This window comes from Akanthomyces muscarius, chromosome 3 (genome assembly GCF_028009165.1).
Source record: "Akanthomyces muscarius strain Ve6 chromosome 3, whole genome shotgun sequence".
NCBI classification, from domain to species: domain Eukaryota; kingdom Fungi; phylum Ascomycota; class Sordariomycetes; order Hypocreales; family Cordycipitaceae; genus Akanthomyces; species Akanthomyces muscarius.
In genome coordinates, this window is record NC_079243.1 from 4,059,372 (window position 1) to 4,080,983 (window position 21,612).

General features: G+C 54.5%; 6 protein-coding genes across 6 annotated transcripts; 5 read left to right on the forward strand and 1 right to left on the reverse strand.

Annotated features, from left to right (window-relative positions):
- Positions 1-512: 512 nt before the first annotated feature.
- Positions 513-1,760, forward strand: LMH87_002725 (uncharacterized protein; the record flags this gene model as incomplete). The annotated part of the gene is made up of 3 exons (XM_056194227.1): positions 513-565; positions 632-908; positions 1,299-1,760. The coding sequence occupies 3 exons, from the start codon at positions 513-515 to the stop codon at positions 1,758-1,760; spliced, it is 792 nt and encodes a 263-aa protein (XP_056051187.1).
- Positions 1,761-2,235: 475 nt separating this feature from the next.
- Positions 2,236-4,046, reverse strand: LMH87_002726 (uncharacterized protein; the record flags this gene model as incomplete). The annotated part of the gene is made up of 3 exons (XM_056194228.1): positions 2,236-3,362; positions 3,424-3,678; positions 3,752-4,046. The coding sequence occupies 3 exons, from the start codon at positions 4,044-4,046 to the stop codon at positions 2,236-2,238; spliced, it is 1,677 nt and encodes a 558-aa protein (XP_056051188.1).
- A 4,007-nt stretch (positions 4,047-8,053) lies between these two features.
- On the forward strand, positions 8,054-10,646 carry LMH87_002727 (uncharacterized protein; the record flags this gene model as incomplete). The annotated part of the gene is made up of 2 exons (XM_056194229.1): positions 8,054-8,529; positions 8,579-10,646. 2 exons carry the CDS (start codon positions 8,054-8,056, stop codon positions 10,644-10,646), a joined length of 2,544 nt encoding a protein of 847 aa, XP_056051189.1.
- Positions 10,647-12,065: 1,419 nt separating this feature from the next.
- LMH87_002728 (uncharacterized protein) lies at positions 12,066-14,253 on the forward strand (the record flags this gene model as incomplete). Its single annotated transcript, XM_056194230.1, has 5 exons — positions 12,066-12,237; positions 12,327-12,641; positions 12,715-12,742; positions 12,816-13,628; positions 13,680-14,253. The coding sequence occupies 5 exons, from the start codon at positions 12,066-12,068 to the stop codon at positions 14,251-14,253; spliced, it is 1,902 nt and encodes a 633-aa protein (XP_056051190.1).
- A 2,382-nt stretch (positions 14,254-16,635) lies between these two features.
- Positions 16,636-18,064, forward strand: LMH87_002729 (uncharacterized protein; the record flags this gene model as incomplete). Its single annotated transcript, XM_056194231.1, has 4 exons — positions 16,636-16,891; positions 16,951-17,035; positions 17,089-17,246; positions 17,301-18,064. 4 exons carry the CDS (start codon positions 16,636-16,638, stop codon positions 18,062-18,064), a joined length of 1,263 nt encoding a protein of 420 aa, XP_056051191.1.
- Positions 18,065-18,560: 496 nt separating this feature from the next.
- Positions 18,561-20,128, forward strand: LMH87_002730 (uncharacterized protein; the record flags this gene model as incomplete). Its single annotated transcript, XM_056194232.1, has 3 exons — positions 18,561-18,681; positions 18,749-18,905; positions 18,964-20,128. The coding sequence occupies 3 exons, from the start codon at positions 18,561-18,563 to the stop codon at positions 20,126-20,128; spliced, it is 1,443 nt and encodes a 480-aa protein (XP_056051192.1).
- Positions 20,129-21,612: the final 1,484 nt, after the last annotated feature.

The following is a 21,612-nucleotide window of genomic DNA, read 5'->3' on the forward strand; positions in this document are numbered from 1 at the left end:
AATCTAATTGCTAAAATCAAGCTATAGACATATTACTGCATCAGAATTCAATCATCTAGATGGCAAAGAGCACGGAAATAAACATACTTACAAGGCAAGCAAGCCTCTAGGGTAAGCCACACTCGCCCCGATAAACGCCTACGCCCGCCTAATGGCAAGTCAGGCCAGAATGGGGCAAGCTCCGAAATTTCCGCCGGTCCACAAAACCGGCCAGCTGCACACCAGCCAGCTTGCGTCAAAACTCTGCCTGAACAAGAAAACGAAGATGACACGATAGCAGGCCAGCTACGCAAGACATATCTCTCCCATCGTTGCCTGGAGCTTGTGTGTCCGTCGTTCTTTTCCCTTACCATCCCTGCACCGTCGAAAAAGCTTCACACTGTTGCCTTTTATCGCGCGGGATTGCTTTTGTTCATTTTCATCCTCAATTTGCGCTGTGCGTTTTGAAGACGAAAAGAACAAACAAAGCCACAATACCAACGAGAAACGAGAGCTTCTCTTCGTAGCACACCATGCCTGATAACACAATCACGGAGCAGTACTGGCGCTTGCCGCCCATCTCTCGGTATGTTTTTCATTTTCTGCCCTTGCACCTTTTCTTCAACAAGAACAAATGCTAATCGTCGCGCAGTACTTTGGCTACGTGGATGTTTGCCAGTTCGGTCGGTCTATACTTTGGATTCATTCCGAGCCAATGGCTGGGATGGCACCCTGCATATCTCCTGCGGTTCCCGCCGCAAATATGGCGCCTCGCGACAGGCTTCCTTATCACAGGACCCCAGCTTGGCCTCCTGATGGACACGTACTTTTTCTACAAGGCGGCCAGCGACATGGAGACGGGCCACCCGCGGATGCGACGCAAAGAGGACTTTATCTGGTATCTCATTTGCGTATGCAGCTTCATTGCAGTAAGTATTCTTCCTCGCTTTGCTCGCTCGTTGTCATTTTGTCATTTTGCCCCGACCCGTCGTGAACATTATGGGGCACTTGGTGCCACCCCTCAACATATCTGCCCGGACAGCGCTGTGCCTCTACAGCTGTCACGGTTCCTGGAATTGAGGGAGATTACCCCTGTACTTCCCGCCGGTCCAATCATTCGCAAAATCCGGACTGGTGGGCGGTACAGGCATGGTGGGATGTCTATATGGATGGCTCGTGTGACTCTAATTTGCTCGAGTGGTTTTTTAGCTCCCTACATTTCTTTACCTTTGCTTTTCTTGTTTCGTAGTTTGCCATTTTTTGTTTCCACAAATGTCGAGCCACCGTGCTTCTGAAACTTTGACTAACTTGCTGGTCAGATCATTGATTACTTTGTCGCCATCATGCCCTTCTTTGCGCTGACGCGCGCACTCATTGTCGCGCTGACTTATACCGCCACACAACAGCAGCAGGGCCTGCAGGTCAACTACATGTTTGTTCCCGTGCCTGCGCCGTTGATGCCATATGCCATGATTGGCATCAGCCTACTGTTTCCTGGCGGCATCCAAGACTTTTTTCTCGGTCTTTACGGCCTCGTGGCTGCCCACATGTTTGAGTTCCTCACCAGAATCTATCCTCAGCTTGGTGGTGGGCCCAACCTTCTCAAGACGCCGAAGTTTATGACTCGTCTCGTGAGGGCTGTAGAGGGTCGCATCTCAGCCATCTCTCGTCCTGGTTTCACGGCCCCTAGTGACGACGCCTCGGGTACCAGCACTGGCGCCGAGTCCGGCCCGCTCCCGGACGCCTGGAGGACGAGAGGTACTGGGCGCCGCCTTGGTTAAGCTCCGTTGTAAGATATATCCAATGCTTCAAGTGCAATTGCTTCAAGTGTAAAATACCGTACGGTTGTGCGGATCCGTTGCATCATCAAATATCATATATATAAGAAAATAATCCAATTATCAACATGATGAGTAGCTATTTGCCATTGCTAAGTAAACGTGTCCAAATGTATGCCCTCCCAAGGAAAAAAGAAAATGTGCGACCAAAAAAAAAAGTCCCAGGACAGTCCCATTATGTAGTGAGCGTGAGTGTTCTGTGTGTCCAATGTGGATGTGCAATAGCAGCAAAGTCAAAACCGGCATGTATGCTCATGAGTAGAGCGAGATTCGCCGAGTATCAATGCAAAATTGGAAATATAGAGAAGCTCAGAAGAAAGAAGACCCTTGCATAAATTCAAATTGGATATAATGTGGGCGGTGGGTGGGCAAGCGTCACGCTAAGGCCATGGAGGAGAAAGACACTTGCAGTGTCTTTTCATCCATACACGTCACTCGCGTTTCGCACGGCGCGCGGGCTGACACGCTTCTGCCTCTGGGGGTCAACAATGACGGGACCCCGCGGGGCGATGGAGTACCGGGGCTCGGTCGCGAGGATGGGAGCCGAGATGTTTCTTATCGGCCGCCGGGGCGACGAGGAGCGGAACAGGCTCGGGACCTTGAGCTTGGACGTGATGGAGGTGGGCAACAGGGCCGCGAGCAGTCTGCCGTTGTGGCTGTCGCGATTCGAGGTGGCGTCGCCGGGGGAGGAGGGTATAGGGGACAGATGCTGCGAGGCGCGCGACGCGGCGGCGTGCCTCTCCGCGATGCGCTCCGACTCCTCGGCCGCGGCCATGTAGGCCTGCTCGGCAAACGAGTCGGGCGTGTTGGAGCGTCGGCGCGGGTTGGCGGGCAGGCCGAGGCTGACAGAGGCAGGCGGCTGCGGCGGCGACTTGTAGTCGCCGCCTCGCTCACCAAAGTAGTAGCCGTCGTCTCTGCTCGGCTTGCGAGGCGGCGTGCGGCCCCGACGCGCGTCGTCGTCGTCGTGCTGGTTGTTTTCGCCGCCGGCGTACGTCGGTGCCGGCGTGGCAATGGACGTCTGCGAGCGCTGCCGGTAGCCCTTTAGGTCGTGCTCGTAGTGCACGGGCGTGCTGCGCAGCTCGATGCCGCCGTTGGGGAACCGGCTGCCCGTGTGCTGGGTGGCCGTGACGGGCGTCGTCTTCTCGCTGTTGCCGCGGCTGCTCCCTCCTCCACCGCCCGCGTACGCCTGGTCGCCGCGGTACGGCCGCACGAAGTGACCCTTGGACCCCGCGCCGTAGCCGGTCGGAGAGCGGTACGGGCTGTGCTGCGGCTCCGAGTCGTACGGGTCGGACCAGCTGCCGTGACGGCGCTCGCGGCGGCAGTGCGCGATGAGCAGACACACGGCAATCGTGCACACTAACACGACGCCGACGACGATGCCGGCAATGGCGGGCGCGGGCAGCTTGCCGGATGGCTCGTCGGGGTTGGTGACGCGTTCCGGGTCGATAATGTCGACGGTGGTTTTGGAAAAGACCGTGGCGCTGAGGCCCAACACGTCGCCATCGTTGGGCGTCTGACGACAGCCCGCTTCGAGAGCGGTGATGACTGGTTGCTGTTAGTTTCTTAACGCGGATGCGTGCGGGAAGAGGTGCTGGCTGGGGCTCACAGTTGGCCATGTAGGCTTGTTCCTTGCTGTTCCGTAGACAGTCGCGGCACGATGACTGATTTTGGCTCATAAAGTTTCCATCGTCGGCTGCGCAGTAGTCCCAAGCTTTGTTCGGATTTGGTTCAAGGTCGTCGTTGGATAGCGAGGTTTTGAGAGAACGGCAAGCACCGTTCGTAGAGCATGATATGTTGCCGTCGTCTATTGGTGTTGAAGGTATTGAGAAGAGGCATGCGTCGAGTGTGTATCGAAGGTTGTCTAACAAGTGGGTATGTGTGTTAGCTACCAACACCGCCATTCAGAGTCGAGACGCGCGTGTATCACGACTTACAGACAAACCACTTTAAATCCGTCTCGCCGTCCCACACCCTATTGCTCCGTTGCAAACAAGTGAGGCACCTTTGGTAATGTTGGCCGGCGGCTGTGTCTAGGTATTTCGAGTCTGAACAGGTAACATCCGTGATGTTTGTGTTGGAGTCGGACGCCTTCCACGGGTTGTCGCTCCCCGCATTAAGGCAGGCCTTGGCGCACTTGGAACCCGGTGTAACCTGAAGGGCGTCTGCTGTCGAAGATAAAAATACAAAAAGAAAAGCAGCAGTTGCTTTCCATAGACGGTGCATGGCCATCGCGGCGGCTGCGCACTCTGTCGTGGAAGCGCCCGTGGTCAGAGCTACAACGAGGGCCGCCTACCACGGGCCGTAAATGACGGGCAGCTTTGGGGGCTGCAAAGCTGTTGGCACAATAAGGCTCGGAACAAGGTGGAATCGGAGGGAAATGAGTTGCACTGTTAGCCCTGCGTGTCGGTCATGGCAGAGAGCAAATCAGAAATAGTCCTGGATTCCTCTTTACATAGCCATCAAAGAGCAAGGTTTGCTTTTGCAAAAGTGAAGAAGGAAATAGGAACAAGGTAAAGAGGAGAAATCATGCAGTAAGTAGCTATCAAACAGTGATTAAGTGGGAGCGGGACGTTATAGCACACTCCAGGATGGGTGAGTCGCACAAGGGACAAAAAGGGACAAGAGGGTACCCGGCACAGTAAAAAAAACGTTGGTTGCCGGCATCACATTCTACCTACTACTGCAGGAATCAGCTCATCCGACCAGGACACTGTTGCAATGGGTGGCGTAACGGGACAGGTAGCCCCCACCAGATGCACAAGATGGAAGAGGCTGCCGATCAGGTTGGTTGGCTAGTAGGCTGAGCGTCTTTTCGCCAGTGTGCGTGTGTGCCTATAACTATGTCTCTCTTTCCGGAGGATTGGGGGCTTGGGGCGTGACGGGAATGGGGAGGGAGGGGGGACGCGCAGGACCGACCAGGACGGAGCCGACGGCGTACTGCAAAGTAGAATAATGTCTAACCCCGCTTCGCCCCCGCCAGCGACTTTCTGGAGAGCACACAACTGCAAAGAGAAGAGACTACACATGCTGTCAAGGGTTGGGCCCGGGCCAACGTTGTCTGAATACGGAAGGCCGACGTTGCGATGGGTGGTGATGGTGGTGGAGAAGAGGCGGAAGTGTGATTTTCTACGCCGTGAGACTGGCCCCTCACGGGACGGCAGAGGAGCCCTCCGAAAGCCAGGCTAGGCGCCTCTCTGCTGGACGGGCTGCCCTGACCGGTCCAATCACAGGGTTTGTGTTAGTTGCGTCGTGGCCTTGCTAGCGCCCAGTGACGGCGGCCCTCGCGAGCTGTCCAGCGCTCCATGGCACCGCTCCGGGCATGGTTGGCGTGCTGCTTTCAGGCTGCAGGCCTCTTGAGATCCCTGTCGTGGGTGGACTGGGGAGCCTTGTGACTGGACGGATGAGCTCTGGAGATGGAGGGGGGCCTGCAAGCCACAGCACCTGGCGAACCATACAGATGTTGCTGTAAGCGCTGGGCTCAGAAACAATGTAACCCACCCGCCCGTCACCCACCGGGTCGACTTTTTGGACATGGATTGATGGACAGGAAGAGGTTCCCCCAGCCTCCAGGTCTTCCAGGTCTTGCACGTACTTGAGCCTACGGTTAAACTGGGAAAGCAGCGACAGAGTCTCATTGACAGCCATCCCTGCCTGTTAATCTTGGCCATTCGCCCCCCCCCCGTCCACGGGCATGTTCCGCACATTGTACAGGCTACCTGCCACTGCATTGACAGCTGCCGGGCGACACTTGTCGCAGTGAAAGCAGCTCTGGTCCCGGGAAAATGGAACGGCTTGCTGTTGGCTGCTAGCAACAGCATGCCTGTAACTTGTTAGCTCTGCGGTGGAAGCAGCGCCCGTCTGCCAGTAAACTCGGCCTCCCACTCAGGTGTCCCCTGGCACTTGGTGAAAGCACGACTGGTAGTGCGCTTGATGGGTTTGCTCATCACGAGTTTGTTCCCCCGCAGTCCCAGATAATCTGCCAAGTCGGGTATGCCGTCTTATCTTGTCTGATGGTGATCAAACCTCGGCGGCGCCTGGGCGGCAATCGCACCCGAAAACGTTGCATCACGCTATGAGGCCACAAGGTAGGGAAGCGAAGAGACGAAGCACACCGGTGTTTTGGCCGTGTCACTCTCTCGCGCAGGTTGTGTGTCTGGCTAAACTTGCCCGCTTGCTAGCCTTCCTCGGGCATCAGTGCGCTAGCTGTCGACGCGCCCCCGCCTGTCTGCATTGTGCTAGCAGTATGCATGTCTAGCTATCAGTAGTGATAATTTATTACTGCCCGGTTTTGGTGACAATCTTCGTTCGTTGGGCGGAAGTGGGCATCACCCCGACACACAACGGGGGACATGTCCATGTCTTGCCTGGGTGTTCGTCGTGGAGTCATAGGCATCAATGCAACAGAAAGCCAGCGCACGGAGCGTAATCAAGTGAGACATGAACTGACCTTGCCGATTTTATTTTTCTCCATTGAAGTCGCATAGACGGTGTGCACCAAGGACTGTCCCCGGTTACAGCCTTGTGCACGGTAGCCGGCACATCACCTCCCGTAGGCACACAGGAGGTTACCTCGTACATGTCCGTCCGTATGCAATCACACCAAGTCGACGTTGGCTTTATTAGCTGCCGCCCTGCCACGGGCTGGGCAGGTGGAGGGAGGGTGACTTGACTGGGTGCTGTCAGTGAACGCAGGCTGCTTTCCGTCGACATGACAGGCTAGCTACCCTCCCACACCACCCTACAAGGCAGAACGCCACCCTCCATAAGGGCGAGACCTTGGACACCGTTGTCTTTCTTCGCAAGCACTGGTGATTGCTACCGTCTTGGGCCTTGTCTGAGGAACTTCTGCCCGGTCTTAATATCCGCTAGCCGCTTGCGAACAGCTAGCCACACCCATCTCTCACATATGCATGTACGCACGTATGCATGGCGAGAAAAACCACGCACATGAGATATTGCGCAGCGACAGGGAAGCTTTGTGTAACATGATAACTTTTTTGACCTGTGCTACAAATGTGACTGGTGGCGTTGATAGGCGGTGCCTATGTCTGCGTCGCTGCACAGTGGTGGCAACCAAGTCGACCGCCCAACACCATACCTACTCTGCATGCCGGTAGTCGGCCGCCGAGGGGGCCAGCATAGAGCAAGGCGGAAAGAAATGGCAGCTACCTATGCATACCGATGCAGCGAGTGCCACCTTGGTAAAGAAGGACGCAAATATAAAAAAGAGGCGGCGGCGGCGGCGATGGTACAGAATGGCTGGATCGCGGGACGCCTCCGCACTTGGCTCTCAACTCTATGCGCCTAGCTTTGAGTTATTCTGTAGCGTACTGCACTATTGGCGCACCCATTACAGACAGAGCGCCGATCGGCTGGCGCTCTCGTGAAGATGCTTAGCATCGGCTACCTGGATTCGAGCCACGCTTTTGTTGTTGGCAGGGTGGCAGGAGAGCGGTCAACAACGCGGAGATATAGAGCCAGCATCCCAAGGGCAAACAGCAAGGTTCTTATAGCGGTGAAATTGCGTCGCGCCCTCATCGCGCCCTCTGTGTGCCAAGATGCCAACCGCCAACGCCTCTGCTCGTGATGAGCGGCCCAGGCTGACCACAGGATTGGACGGCCTGCATTGTGTTGTGGTCTAGAATAGCACATAGCGCCAGCGCGAGCGCCTAGCTGGCCTTTCAGCTAATGACGGCGTCCGTCAGTGGCCCACCAAGCCCAGGGCGGCGTTGCTGGCTCAGCACAGACGACGGCGTTAATGTCGAGAAACTCGTGGCAAGACTGATGATTGTGTTTCTTTAAAAATCATCATTCGAGTTTGCAGAAAACCAATTATCCATTTCTGCTGCTGTGCTTTGGCGGATGCTGCGTGACAGGCTCATCGCAGCAAACAGGCAGGCAGACACGCTCCAGTAATATCGCCAAAGTGCACCAGTAAGCTTAGCCTCGCCGCCCACACCCCGCCAGCTCAACTTCGCCCGTTGCCCGTCGCCCATCGATTCGCAGCAGAGGCCATACGCCCCAGGACGCCTGGATAACCCTCCCCTCCAGCCCCGAGCAATCCCATCTCTGCAAAGTTCCGTCTGTATCACAAGACAACACCCCCGGATAGCACGACTGTGGCGTGCGTCTGTGTCGCCGTTCACGCCGGCGCCTGAAAGCCATCAAGCCGCTCACAGTCACCTCCAGAGCGCGCTCGCGCTCGCGCACCCCCTCTGCTACCGGCAGTCCGCAAAATGCGTATCGCCTGTCTCCAATTTGCACCACAGCTCGCCGAGGTTGATCAAAATATCGAGCGAGCGGATGCCATCTTGGAACGGGCTGACCCGCAGGACATTGACCTGCTTGTCCTCCCCGAGCTGGCCTTTTCCGGCTACAACTTCAAATCGCTCGGTCACATCTCGCCGCATCTGGAGCTGACCGAGGCTGGCATCAGCACAGCATGGTCACGACAAGCTGCGTTAAAGTACGACTGTGTCGTTGTCACGGGCTACCCAGAGAAGATAGACCCTGTGGAGTGTTGGCCGTCCGACCCAGAGTACTACAATTCCGCCATCATCGTGGACGGTGATGGCGACGTCGTCGGAAACTACAGAAAGTCGCACCTGTACTACACCGATGAAACGTGGGCGCTGGAAGGTCGCCGCGGATTCTACACTGGCCAGGTCCAAGGGCTGGGCAACATGGTGCTCGGCATCTGCATGGACATCAAGTAAGTCTGCACCCACAGCGGAGGAGTATAGTCTAACAGGGCTCCATAGCCCTTACAAGTTCGAAGCCCCATGGGAGGAGTATGAATTCTCCAGCCATGTGCTCAAGACAGGTGCGCGGCTTGTGGTGCTTAGCATGGCCTGGTGCACCCATGTGGACCAAGAAGACTTCTTCCACAAGCCCGCTGAACCAGATATGGACACCTTGTTGTACTGGATCACCCGCCTGCAGCCCATCATTTCCATTGACTCGAATCAAGAGACCATAATTGTCTTTGGGAACAGATGCGGGGCGGAAGGGGACGCCACATATGTTGGCACAAGTACTGTCCTCGGCATCAAGTCCGGCGAAATCTCGTTGTACGGTATTCTTGGCCGTGACGAAGAATCTCTGCTGGTGGTTGATACAGACGCCTTGCCGTACGCAAAACTGAACCTACAGAACCAGGAGCCTGCTCCGGTGCCAAACCGAGGTGATGACGCCCGAGAAACACAGGATCACCACCACGGAGGGCCCTCCGAAGGACGGAGAAATGAAAACGCTTCAGGAACAAGCACTTTAAACGGCATGGGGACGAATCAGACGCCCCCGACTGATGTGCAGGAGCACACTCTAGACACGATCATGATAACAAGGGGCCCGGAAAGAGATCCGCATCAAAACGACTACTGGATGGAAACATCACGCCGGCCTCGTGAGCATCCCACCAGTGGGCCTTTCAGGGTTGATGGTAGCAGTGTCGGAATTACGTCCTCTAGTAGCCACGTCAGCTACACCCAGTTCACACAATCACACGTTGCTGCTCCTGTCACACAGCAACGCGACATTGATGAGATGCGCCCGACAATGAGTGAAGGCAACTTCAATAATAATCGGTTGGACGAGTTCTCTGACGGCGATGAAGAATCACTGCTCTCTGGCTCATATTCTGAAAGCGATGATGAGTCTGATGGGCGGCGGCGCCATGCCGCCAGCACCCAGCGGGGAAACAGGACCCGGGATGCTGGCAAGCGATACCCAACCACACATCGGTCACAAGTCGGGCTGCCGAACGCACACCCAGAGCAAGACAACGCTTCAGAATCGTCTCTTGTACAAAGGATATCGGCCTTTGCCCTTGAGAGTGAAGCCTTGCCAACGTCCACCACGGAAAACTTCAAGGAAGAAGACATATATAAATATGTCCGCGGCGAGAACCTGACGTCCGAGCACCATATCCGGTACCATACACATTTGCTCAAAGAGAGACGGGCTAGACAAGGTCTTCCTGCCGATGGCGAGGATGACGAGGATGACCAAGAAGAATGCCAAGAGGAGCAAGAGGAAGATATTTTTTTGGAAGCGCACATCGATCACAACGAGCCGCGCCGAGACCAAAGAAATGTTACTGCTGTCGAGCCGGAGAGCATGGAGCTACCCATCTTGGTGCCCGCCTCTCACAACCGCTTACGCACAGGTCTCGATGCACAGCCAAACTATACTTTCGGTAGTGTGGCCCAGACCAGGCAGCCGTTTTGGCAGGACCATCCGGCTGAGCCAACACCGATCGCGGACACTCCGATGAGCCACATGACACAGTTTTCACAAACACGAACCAGACGACGTCATGAGAGACAAGCACCTGCGTTTGCCATGGCAGACTCAACCCAAACAAGACGCCAGTCGCAGGGAAGACACGCGGGAGAACCCGATACTGGGATTAAGACAGGAGACTCCCGGGCAGGCGAGATCAGAATCGCAAGCATCCCAGAGCTTGCCAGTATCGACGACGATGACCATGCGGCATATAATGAACGACTGCCAGCGCTGAGCAGGTCCAAGGCCAAGGAAAACTCGGTCCCTCTGCAAGATCCCTCTCGAAGACCAAAAGCAGCGGCTAGGCAGGTGCCCCCGTTGAGACTGGTGCCTAGAGAGGCGCCAAAGGAGAAGCAAAGGGAGAGGGAGGTCCGTGAGCGGTCACGGCGCACACCGAGACAGACGCCGACTGCTAGGGAGGCGGAAAGGCCCAGACAACGTGATAGAGATGACCGTGACAGGGGTCGCAAGACGCCCGTGCCAATGGTGCTCGTATATGAAGGAGAAGGAGAGAACATGCCACTGCCTCAGAGGCGTTATTGAGCATACTTAATGAGTCGAATCGCATTGCTTTGATCGTAAAAGGCGCTCGGGAGACTTGCTATTTGTCTGACTTGCATGTACATTTTCCCACGACCACAATAGTGAAATTGAATATTACCAACCACAGAGACTTTCTGTTTTCCAGAGTGTAGACGAGACATCCACCAGCCCTTTATTACAATAGACAGCAAAGAGTACCAAGGTACATAAGCTACGAATAGGCCCATTGCTATGAGACAAATAGTTCCTAAAAAAGTTGTTTATCCAGGTCAACAGTATCAGCGGCCGGAGCAGTCAGCCCTACTTTGAAGGCTATTTTAAGAGAACCTCGCGAAGAGCTAAGAATAGATAAATCTCCACATTCCGCGAGCACGGCTGATCTGCTTATTTAAAAATAAACAGAAGTATGTCTTCACGTTAATTGTGTCGCTGCTAACAAAATCGGAGCTTGGGGGCAACTTCGACGTCTGCGATGGTGACAGCGTCAAAATTGCTTGGGTGTAATTTGCCAGTCACAGACTGTGCGACTGATTCATTCAGTAGACCTCCAAGCAGTGTGACAAGCGCAATGGCAGGGATGGCTGCTTGATATCAGCGTCACGTTCCTACAACACCGACATCACAGTCGCCCGCACCCACCCCTTACGTGAAGGGTGGTATTAGTAGGCTAGCACAGGCTTCCGCATATTGAGTATATACTAGAGAAGAAGAAATGTGCGTACCATGCAAGGCAAGTATCTGAATCGCGCGGCATACGGCGATCATGTCCCCCGCTCGCCCATTTGCGGCTCAGTCTCTTGGCGGCAAGGAAGTAGGGGTGCTTTGGGACACGGCCACAGGTGACAGGCTGAGAGCACAGCATCATTCTCTCGCCTGAAATCTTGGTGGGTATGACAAGAAGCTTCGTCCAAATTTGGAAGAGATTGTGGCGCCTGTAGCACGGCACCAGGGCAATTCCCGTGGCATCGTGACTGTGCTTCTTTGGGCAGGGGAGGGGAAGCCCGTTGTAATGTCAGTTATCACGTTTCGCAGAGCAACTTTTAAATTACAAGGAATACTTTTAGATACGCAGGCCAGGATAGACATCTCATTTACGATGCTTGCTGCAGCTCATAGCATGTCTGAGAGTCTGGCTCACCGGCAGCCATTGCTCGGCGGCACCCCTCAAGCGCCAGGATGGCAGCCCACAGACTATCTCTGATGTCCAAAGATAACTGTAGAGAGAAGCCCAGCCGCGCTCTTGACATGGGGATATAAAGCACCTACATCTTCGTAGCCAGATACTGGCGTTGCTTGTTTTTCAGGGGCAAACACGCAAAGACACAAGTATCACTTCCTTAACTTTTAAAAAACATCAAAGTAGATATATTTCCCTTTCCTTTGGCCACCTCTACATAGTTGAACTCACATACTTGCGCAATGCGTATCAGCTGTCTTCAGTTCGCCCCGCAGAGCGATACGGTAGACAGGGTCAACAAGAACATGGCCAGGGCCGACAGACTTTTGACCAGGCGCGGGGTCAGGGGATGCCGGTCCATTGCTGTCGAATCGAAGCTTGATATTCTCGTTCTTCCGAAAATGGCATTTTCAGGTATGTATTACACTGGCACATCTCGTCGTATTGATACTCTGTTCCGTCAGCCTCGTTGAATGTTTCACGTAATTGACCTGTCATCCCAGGCTCCAACTTTAGCTCAGAGTCGGAAATCAAGCCGTTCCTTGAGCCTGCTGCCGCTGGGAGCACAGCAGGCTGGGCCCGGACTACAGCCATCAAGTACGGCTGTCACGTCGTAGCCGGCTACCCACAACAGATCAACATCGCTCGTGCCAAATCAGACAGCCCAGCATACTTCAGCTCCTCCATCACGGTGGACACTGAGGGCAGGTCTCTGATCAATAACACAGGCAGGGCCGAGGATGAACAAAGACCAAAATTCTCGGATTGTCTTGTTAAGAGACGCGGCAAGGTTCTCGGCGTGATATCGATCGGACAGTGTATGTTGAAGACGAGGGAGACTTATGCAAGAAGCAGCGCTAATCTGTTGACTGTCGCTTGGCCGTTGAGTAGACACGGATCTGGCAGACATGAATCAAGGGTATGTGTAAATGTTGTCGCGTCTATGAGCCGATCGAAAGAGCAGTTGCTAATCTGTTTCTGTATTTTGCTAGTGAAACTGAGTTTTCGAACCCGCAGGAAACAGAGGCATTTACTCGACATCTTCTGGAACGGCACATTGATGTCGGAATCATCTCCATGGCATGGAAGACAATAGAAAAGCCACGGAAATTGACCAGAGCTCCCGGAAAGCCCGACATGGACGCTCTGACTTGCTGGGTGGCTCGTTTGATGCCCTTGACCGAAGCAGAGCCCGGGAGGGAAATACTCGTTGCCCTTTGCAATCGGAGTGGCTTTGAGAACGACGTCATGTATTCAGGCACAAGTACCGTGCTCCGCTTCAAGGACGGAGACGTGCATGCATATGAAATTTTGGGAGGCTACGAAGACGGCCTGCTGGTGGTTGACACACCAAAAGATCCCAATGACCCTGATGACGGAGATTTCAAACTGTGGCCCCGACCGGAGGAAAATACGTCAGAGAGGGAACAGGTGGACGAGTTCTCAGATGGTGCGGGTTGGCCTCAAAGGGAAGCGCGCTCACAGGAAACACCATGCGGAGGATGCAACTTTGCTCAGGACCATTTGGCAAAATGCACACCTCATGACAAAGGTTCTTTATGCAAGGACGACGCCTCGCTGGAAGGACGAGATTATCCTCTGAACGTGCCTCCGCAGCCAGCAGCAGCAACCAAGAAGCCGCCACGGCCGAAACTGCTCGTCCCCAAATCGCCCTCCGAGCCTCCCCAAGAAATACCGGCGGGTAAATGCAGAGCCCGCCTTGCTGCGGTACAGAACCCCAGTGCCTCCACTAGTGGAGTTCGTTCCCCGACAGCTAGCACACCGTATCCGCACGGCAATCACACGTATTCGTCAAGTAGCCACAGAAGCAGGACACTCACTTCCTGTACAATCAGAGCCGTGACCCCAGCCACGCCCATGACGGCCTTTGAGGACCCGACGACGGCAATCTCGCCGTCCTCCCAGTGCTGGAACGGGCAGTGGATGTCATCCACACCCGACAGCGGCAGTCTGTATTCCGCGGGACAGCCCTCCTCAGTCGGTACGACAGTGTCTAACTCTCACAATTTGTCCCGGAGAGAACCTGGAGAGCCTGAGAGACCGAAATCTCCCAAATCGCGCAACGCTAGACTTCCAACTTCTTTGAAGCTCAGTGGTAGCAGAGCAGACTGTGAAACAATCCAAATCCTGGCGAGTCCTAGCATGTTCGCGGCGGATTCGCAGACAGGAAGCAGATTATCGAAGCACAGAGGCCGCAAGCGGGAGCAGAGACACGAGTCAAAGGAGAACAGCCGGAGTTCTTCTGGAGACTCGACTAAGAATGCACTACTTCACCGCAATGTACAGCGCAGTGACGATGGCCATGAGCGACGGTGGAATCGACAAGCGGCCAGGGACCCAAAGTATTCTCTCGAAGCGCGAGCTTGCCGAATTTTCGAAGGGGACAGAGCCAGGAGGCGGAAGCCATAAGTAAAGCAACGAATCGCAAAGTCAGGTTCCATTGCTGGTCGGAATCGAAAGACGAGGTGTGACAATGAAGGATGGGGACGCATGAACGGCTGGTAAAGCACGACCGCTGATGTGTGAGCGAGACAGCCCGGCTGGAACGGGACTCTGCCCCCCAAGCGCAGCATAAACAAGAAGGAGAGATCAAAAGAGGGTGGAAAAGTAAAAAGATTGACAGAGGATCGACAATGGCATAAAGAGTACCGACATAGCACACGAGATCGACGGAATAACAGAATGTAAGCAATAGTATTCCACAAAGAATATGAAATAACAAAAAAAAAAGGAAAAAAACAGGAAGAAGAAATAAAACAAATGAATGAACCAAAGGACATCGCGAGCATCCAAAATGTTGAAACGAGAACAAATAGAACAAATTCCTCCGGGGTCATCGAGAGGTTAAATACTCTAACACGACAGCAGGGAGAGAGGCATGTGTCAACAATGGAAGCTCAACGAAGTTGCTGGGAGCCTTTGCCGTGGTTGAAATGCGGAATACAGCATACAAATGAATCATCGAGGCTGTTCCTTGGTTTCAACCACGTCTCGTGTAGGGAATACAGAGTGCACAGAGTGGATTACAGGAGCGACTGGCGATGGTCTCTCTTGCGCGCCAAAACGCCACTCTTCTACCAGCACTTTCGAGCGTCTCAATATCCATCTTTCTGAAAGAAACAAAATAACAATATAGATATACACAATTGCTGCCGCTAATACTTTTGCTATTTGTGGCAGTATTTCCAGAGACAATCAGTTGCCTGTCGTTGAACTGCCTGTTGCTTACATCGCAGGTCCGTTGCTGAAACTCGACGTTTGCGCGGCGCAGCTCTCATCGAGTGATTGGAAATCTCCAGGAGCGCAATCGGACTGAGTATAGAACGCGCCCGGAGTTTTACAAGGCCTGGAGAGTGTTCTTGGGTATGCACAAATCAGACGCTGTCAAGAGTCGCCAAGCGAGGGTGGGCGTGGTGGCACGCATGTGCACAATGTATACTACACATGGTGTCAAACGGACATGACAGCAATTCGGAGAACACACAGTGTGTGGACAATACTAGTGCGACTGCTTTTTATTTTATTTTACTAATATGTAGTTGCCACCGCCCTCTGCATTGGCCGTGCTGGTGGACTTTGCTCCCCGAGTAGTTAATTGCTACACACGGCGAACAATTTTTACCTACAAGGCTCCTACGCATGGGTTTATTGATGGTGACATAGATGCACGCGCCTGTATAACGATGACCGCAATATAGGTAAAGCGGTTAAAGTGATTCACAGTTCGTGTTCGCACATGATCCCTGGCAGGGGCGACTGATTCCGCTCATTCCTGCCAGTGGGGACTTTTGCAGAACGAGGAGACTACCACTAGAGCCATGCCATGGTTGTCAATGATGATTTTTCCGGGTATAATCAAGCCCGCACGGAGTGACGGCGCGATGTGACGACAGGCCAGAGACATGCATGCAGGGTAGCTCAACGGCCCAATGAAGTCGTCGATATAAGCGCCCGGCAATGCACAAAGTCGGCCAATGGGAAGCGGCCTGCTAGGATCTGCGCGGTGGGGCAAATGTGATAGTGGTAGAGCATCTGCAGGAAGGCTGCAGCAAGGGCTTTTCAGTGGACAGCAGGGCATTTCATGGCGCTCTCAGTGGGTTCGAGAGGCCTGCGAAGGCCTGCAGATACCTGCCGTTTAGGGCCAGCCTGTTGCCAACCACGGCGCATTTCCAGCGCACACCTCCCCAACCTCCATCCACTTGCGGCGCGGGGAGAAGCCTCCAATGCCACCATCTCAATATTGCCATCCCACCACCATCTCTTCCAAAGGCAAGGGTCGGGCCTCCAGCCTCCCCGCTCATCATGGTGGACACGCAGGATTTGTTATGCCGACCGTCTGCCGTTTTCTCTTGTCTTGGGGGCCGTGAGTAGTCAATACTGCGACTATGGACACTCTCCCTCCCCCTCCTCATCCTTCGCTCCTGGTTGAAGGCACTTTGATGCGCTGCTGCACACACACACAAACGGACGCACACGGTTCAACGGGCTTCGCATTTGACCTGCAGGTGCAAAGTTCATTCAACCAACAGGCCCTCCAATGTGACGCTAGCCTGCTGCTGCAGACATCACATCCAGCGGGGTTCCTGTTACGGAAGTCGGCCACACCCAAAACTGGACGGAGTCGCTATATCTCGCCCGCGCGCCCACCTTTTGCATCCAAAGCTGGCCATTATCATTGTCATCATCTATCTCTGTGATCAGGGAGCTAGCTGCATTATATCACAGCTCTCGATCATACCCTTTCCGGCGGGTCGCATCCCGTCAAATAGACAGCACTGAGTGACGGTCGTCATGCATTCTCGCCTTACTAGCCTCCTTGTCCTCACTACCGCGCTGCCGGCGGCGCGAGCCGTGCTGGTGACCGAAAATTCGCCATGTCAGATCAAGTGCGGCAACGTGCTCGAATCCACGTCGCAGTCTGATATAGCATGCGGCGACAACGGTTTCGGCGCTGGCGACAGCCAAATCTTCAAGGGATGCGTCCAGTGCGAAATCAACAGCCATTTCGTCGGTCCCAAAAACGAGACTGATGTCACTGCGGCGCTGTGTATGTCACAAAAATGGCAGGACCAAGCCTCCGCATTGAACTAACCCGATTTGCTGCAGACAATATGCGATACACACTTTCATCATGCCTTTTTGGTATTCCTGGGAAAGATCATATGCTCAATAGTAATCCTTGTGTTACAAGGTAAGAAGTTTTGTTCTTGGCATCATCGCAAACTCTTGCTAAATCTTACGCAGCAAGGCTTGCGCGAACTTCATGAACGCGACTATCTTCGACAAAGTGTCCGCCAAAGATCGTGGCTACGAATACTGTGACTTGTGGCCTTCTGACAACGACATTGATTTCAAGGGTTGCCGGGACTGCCTAGCGGCAGATCATCATGTCTTGGCCAATTGTATGTCATCATATCTGCTGCGCATTGGCCCGCTCATTACTGACCTGTATCCAGTTGTGTCGATGCTTCATGCCGGCTGCCTTCAAAAGCCAGAGCAGGGAGTTTCGGTTGGTGTTAATGGCGATCCCTTTTCCGCAACCACTCTCACCATTACTTCTCCAACACCTATAGCAACCGTTGACCCCGCTTGGTTTGATAACGGTCCCCTCAACCTGAATGCCAAGGTGGGCATTGCTGTGGGCGGATTTGTGCTCCTCCTAATCCTTGCGGGCATTTTTATCGTCTGGAATGGAAAGAGAAGACGCAGGGCCTATCTTCGCAAGCTAGAGGCAATCTATACGACAAACAAAGGCTGGCCAGCACCCCAAAGTCCCACTGGCGGCATGCTCGAGACACCCGTGAGCCAGCGGCCTCTGAACAGTGGCTGGGGCGACTCGCCTATGACTGATCAGCCTGATAAGCCGTTCCCGCGCTACGTCTCACCGTACTCGTCCCAGTACAATAGCCCGATAAGTGCTACCGACATGACCTCGATGCCCTGGCCTAGCGCTGCGCTGCCGCGGGACCATCAAATTGGCGTGGCTCATGGGGGTGACAGTAGCGGGAACTCCTGGGATGAAGATAAGGGCAAAGGCGCAGCTGAGTCCTATGAGCTGTACGACGTTACTGGCAGTGGCAGTGGCAGCGACGGATCCAAGGCTCATCATTTTACGCATGATGCTCCTGTGCTGAGCCACCCAGGGCATGGCCGGAACTCTGCCAGCCCTACGCAACGCTCTTTGAACGAGCAAGATTTCAGAAACGGGAATGCTATATGAGTTCTCCCTGGCGGTCACTCTAAGCATTGAAAATTATACGATACCTTTCTGTTTGACAAATTTTTGTACGGTTGGAAAGCCCACGCTCCGCCGCGACCGGAGTTTTGGGAGTATTCACCTGTAGCATAGAGCTCAAGAAGTAATTCACATGGCGTCGATTGCTTGTTATATTTATTATTTTAATTATGTTGCAGTATTTGAACATTAATCAGCGGACTACACGATTATCTGTCTGCAAGCTGCCAACTGATGTGGCTAGTGGCTGTGGCTGACCGCGCCACCTTTCTGGAACAAGACTAGCGCCTAGATACCAGCCACACATGCGCCGGCCAATGTCCCCACAAAGGCAGAGAAAAAAAAAATTTGGACACTGGCTATCCATCTAAATCACCAAAACGCAGAGACAGGCAAAAATCATCACCGTCGCCTCCTCGTCTCACGTTTTGCCCTGCAGCGATACTCGACCGATAGAACCCTTCCGAATCACACATTCAAAATGGGCAAGGAAGTTGTGGCCACCAAGAAGGCCGAGGAGGACTACTCCATCAAGCCCCAGGCGGTCACGCCTTCGCTTGACACCAGCAACTGGCCTCTGCTGCTCAAGAACTACGACAAGCGTGAGTAGATGGCGCCCGAAAAGTGTGCGATTTCGGATCAAGGCATGTTTTACTAACTCAATGGCAGTTCTTGTTCGCACCGGTCACTTCACCCCGATCCCCAATGGCTGCTCGCCTCTGAAGCGCGACATCAAGTCCTACATTAGCTCCGGCGTCATTAACCTGGACAAGCCCTCCAACCCTTCCTCCCACGAAGTCGTTGCCTGGGTTAAGCGTATCCTGCGGTTAGTAGCGACGTCTTTCATCAAGGCAAAACATTCGCTAAATAATTTTGGTTGTTAGATGCGAAAAGACTGGTCACAGCGGCACCCTTGACCCCAAGGTCACGGGCTGCCTGATTGTCTGCGTTGACCGCGCCACCCGTCTTGTCAAGTCCCAGCAGGGTGCCGGTAAGGAGTACGTTGCCGTTATTCGCCTGCACGACAAGCTCCCCGGCGGCCAGGCCCAGTTTGCGCGCGCCCTCGAGACGCTCACGGGTGCCCTCTTCCAGCGCCCGCCCCTGATTTCGGCCGTCAAGCGCCAGCTGCGTATCCGAACCATCCACGAGAGCAAGCTCATCGAGTTCGACAACGACCGCCACCTGGGCGTCTTCTGGGTCAGCTGCGAGGCCGGTACTTACATCCGTACCCTGTGCGTGCACCTGGGCCTTCTGCTCGGCGTCGGCGGCCACATGCAGGAGCTGCGCCGTGTCCGCTCCGGCGCCATGGACGAGGGCAAGCAGCTCGTCACCCTCCACGACGTGCTCGACGCGCAGTGGACCCACGACAACACCCGTGACGAGTCGTACCTCCGCAAGGTCATCTCGCCCCTCGAGACGCTCCTCACCTCGTACAAGCGCCTGGTCGTCAAGGACAGCGCCGTCAACGCCGTCTGCTACGGCGCCAAGCTGATGCTGCCCGGCCTGCTGCGCTACGAGGCCGGCATCGAGCACCACGAGGAGATTGTGCTCATGACCACCAAGGGCGAGGCCATTGCGCTCGCCTACGCGCAAATGTCGACGGTCGAGATGTCGACCTGCGACCACGGCGTCGTCGCCAAGGTCAAGCGCTGCATCATGGAGCGCGACCTGTACCCCCGCCGCTGGGGTCTCGGCCCCGTCGCCCAGGAGAAGAAGAAGCTCAAGGCCGACGGCAAGCTGGACAAGTTTGGCCGCCCCAACGATGCCACCCCCGCCAAGTGGACGTCCGAGTACAAGGACTTTGGCGCCACTGATGCTACCGCCGCCGCCGCCGCCGCTGCTCCCGCCCCCGTTGCCACGCCCCAAAAGGCCGACAAGATGGACATTGCCGAGACGCCAGCCACCGAGGACGGCGACAAGAAGAAGCGCAAGAAGCACGACGGCGAGACCTCTGAGGAGAAGGCGGAGCGCAAGCGCAGAAAGGCCGAGAAGAAGGCTGCCAAGGCGGCCAAGAAGGCCAAGGACGACTCTGACGAGGACAGCGATTAGAAGCCTCTTCCGTGCAAGCCAGGTGAATGAGGGGTGGTGTGTGCGCGTGTGTGTTGCTGCTGTCCGCTATCTACTTGGAGAATGTTTTTGGTAACAAGTTGCGCAATTGGCTTACATGGTGATGTTGTGTTTATACGGAGATGATGGTTGCTGTAAACATTTAAAGTCTCTTTTGACTGCGGCAAAAAACGGCGTTTTGGTAATGTTTCTAGGCAGGAATTTCATTATATCTCGAGTTTTACCATGCATTTACAACTGTGATGTCAGTCTAAAGTCTTCATAGCTGCTGGTCTCCAGACAGGGGCGCCTTGGGGGCTGTGTCGTCGTCGTCCGAAACATGAACGCCCTGGGGGCCCTGGCGAGACTGATAGAGAGAGATGAGAGATCTGATTGAGCATTCGAACGCCAAGGGCCTCCACAGTAGGTCGCAGAAGGATATCTACCTTGGCGATGGAGGGGCGATTTACTTGGGATGTTTTTTTTTTGCAGGGCCGTTTTGTTTCCCGTACATTGCGGAGAGAGAGTTGGGCTGATGTCTGTCTGTGTGTGGACAGCCGTCTGTAGCCTCGGCGGCTAGATCCCTCTCTCTACTCATGTCAAAAGTGAGGCAGGCATCCATTCCGTCCCCAGCTTGCAGGGTTAACCGGAGCCGACCGTGTTGCACTGCCCTTTCAACAAAATTTGTGCTCTTGTCATTATTTCTCCGTGGTAATCCACAGCCGTGATCCAATATTTGACAAGTAGTGGACAAGCCATAAAGGTGACTGCAGCGTGTCTTTGGCATCTGGTTGGCTGGAGCTGTAAGCGCCCACGCTTGTGCAAGCCTTTCTCCTCCTGCACCACCCACCCACCACGACTACCACCACACATGGTTTCCAGCTCTCGACAGGGCCAGCCAGCCAGAAGCCAACTTTTGGCGCCCGTTTCTTGATGGCTTGCATGGGCGCGGGAGAGTCATCACTGTCCTAGCAGCGCGGCGTTCATCGGCGCGGCCTTGTTCTTGGCTAGACCGCCGTCTGCAATCCTGGCAAGAGACGAAATATACCCACAGTTGCAGAGGAACTGCCCAGCCCACACTTCAGCATTTGGCGGCGGGATTGTAATTGTACACACCCGATGCGACGCGGGAGAGGTGGAAAGTGGGCGCCTGCAGAAATTAGTCGGACTGCAGAATGGGCTTTTGGTGTGTGGCGGGCTCGGGAACCCGGGAAAGGTCAGCACAGAGACTTGTCACGCAACCCGCTGGGGGCGGCGTGGTAGGACTGCGGCAGGATATATACTACCAACTCGGGCGCCATGCCCTTGTTCTCGAAGTCTTGGTTTTCTCTGATCTGGCTTTATTCTATCCAAGAAACAGCGGTGCTGTTCCCCTTCTTCGCTTCCTTTCACGAGTACTGAGTACTTGATTGTATATCTGTGAACCCCAACAAAACAAAGTGGCTGGAACACTTTTGTCATTACTCTATTCACCTTGAGAAACCTTT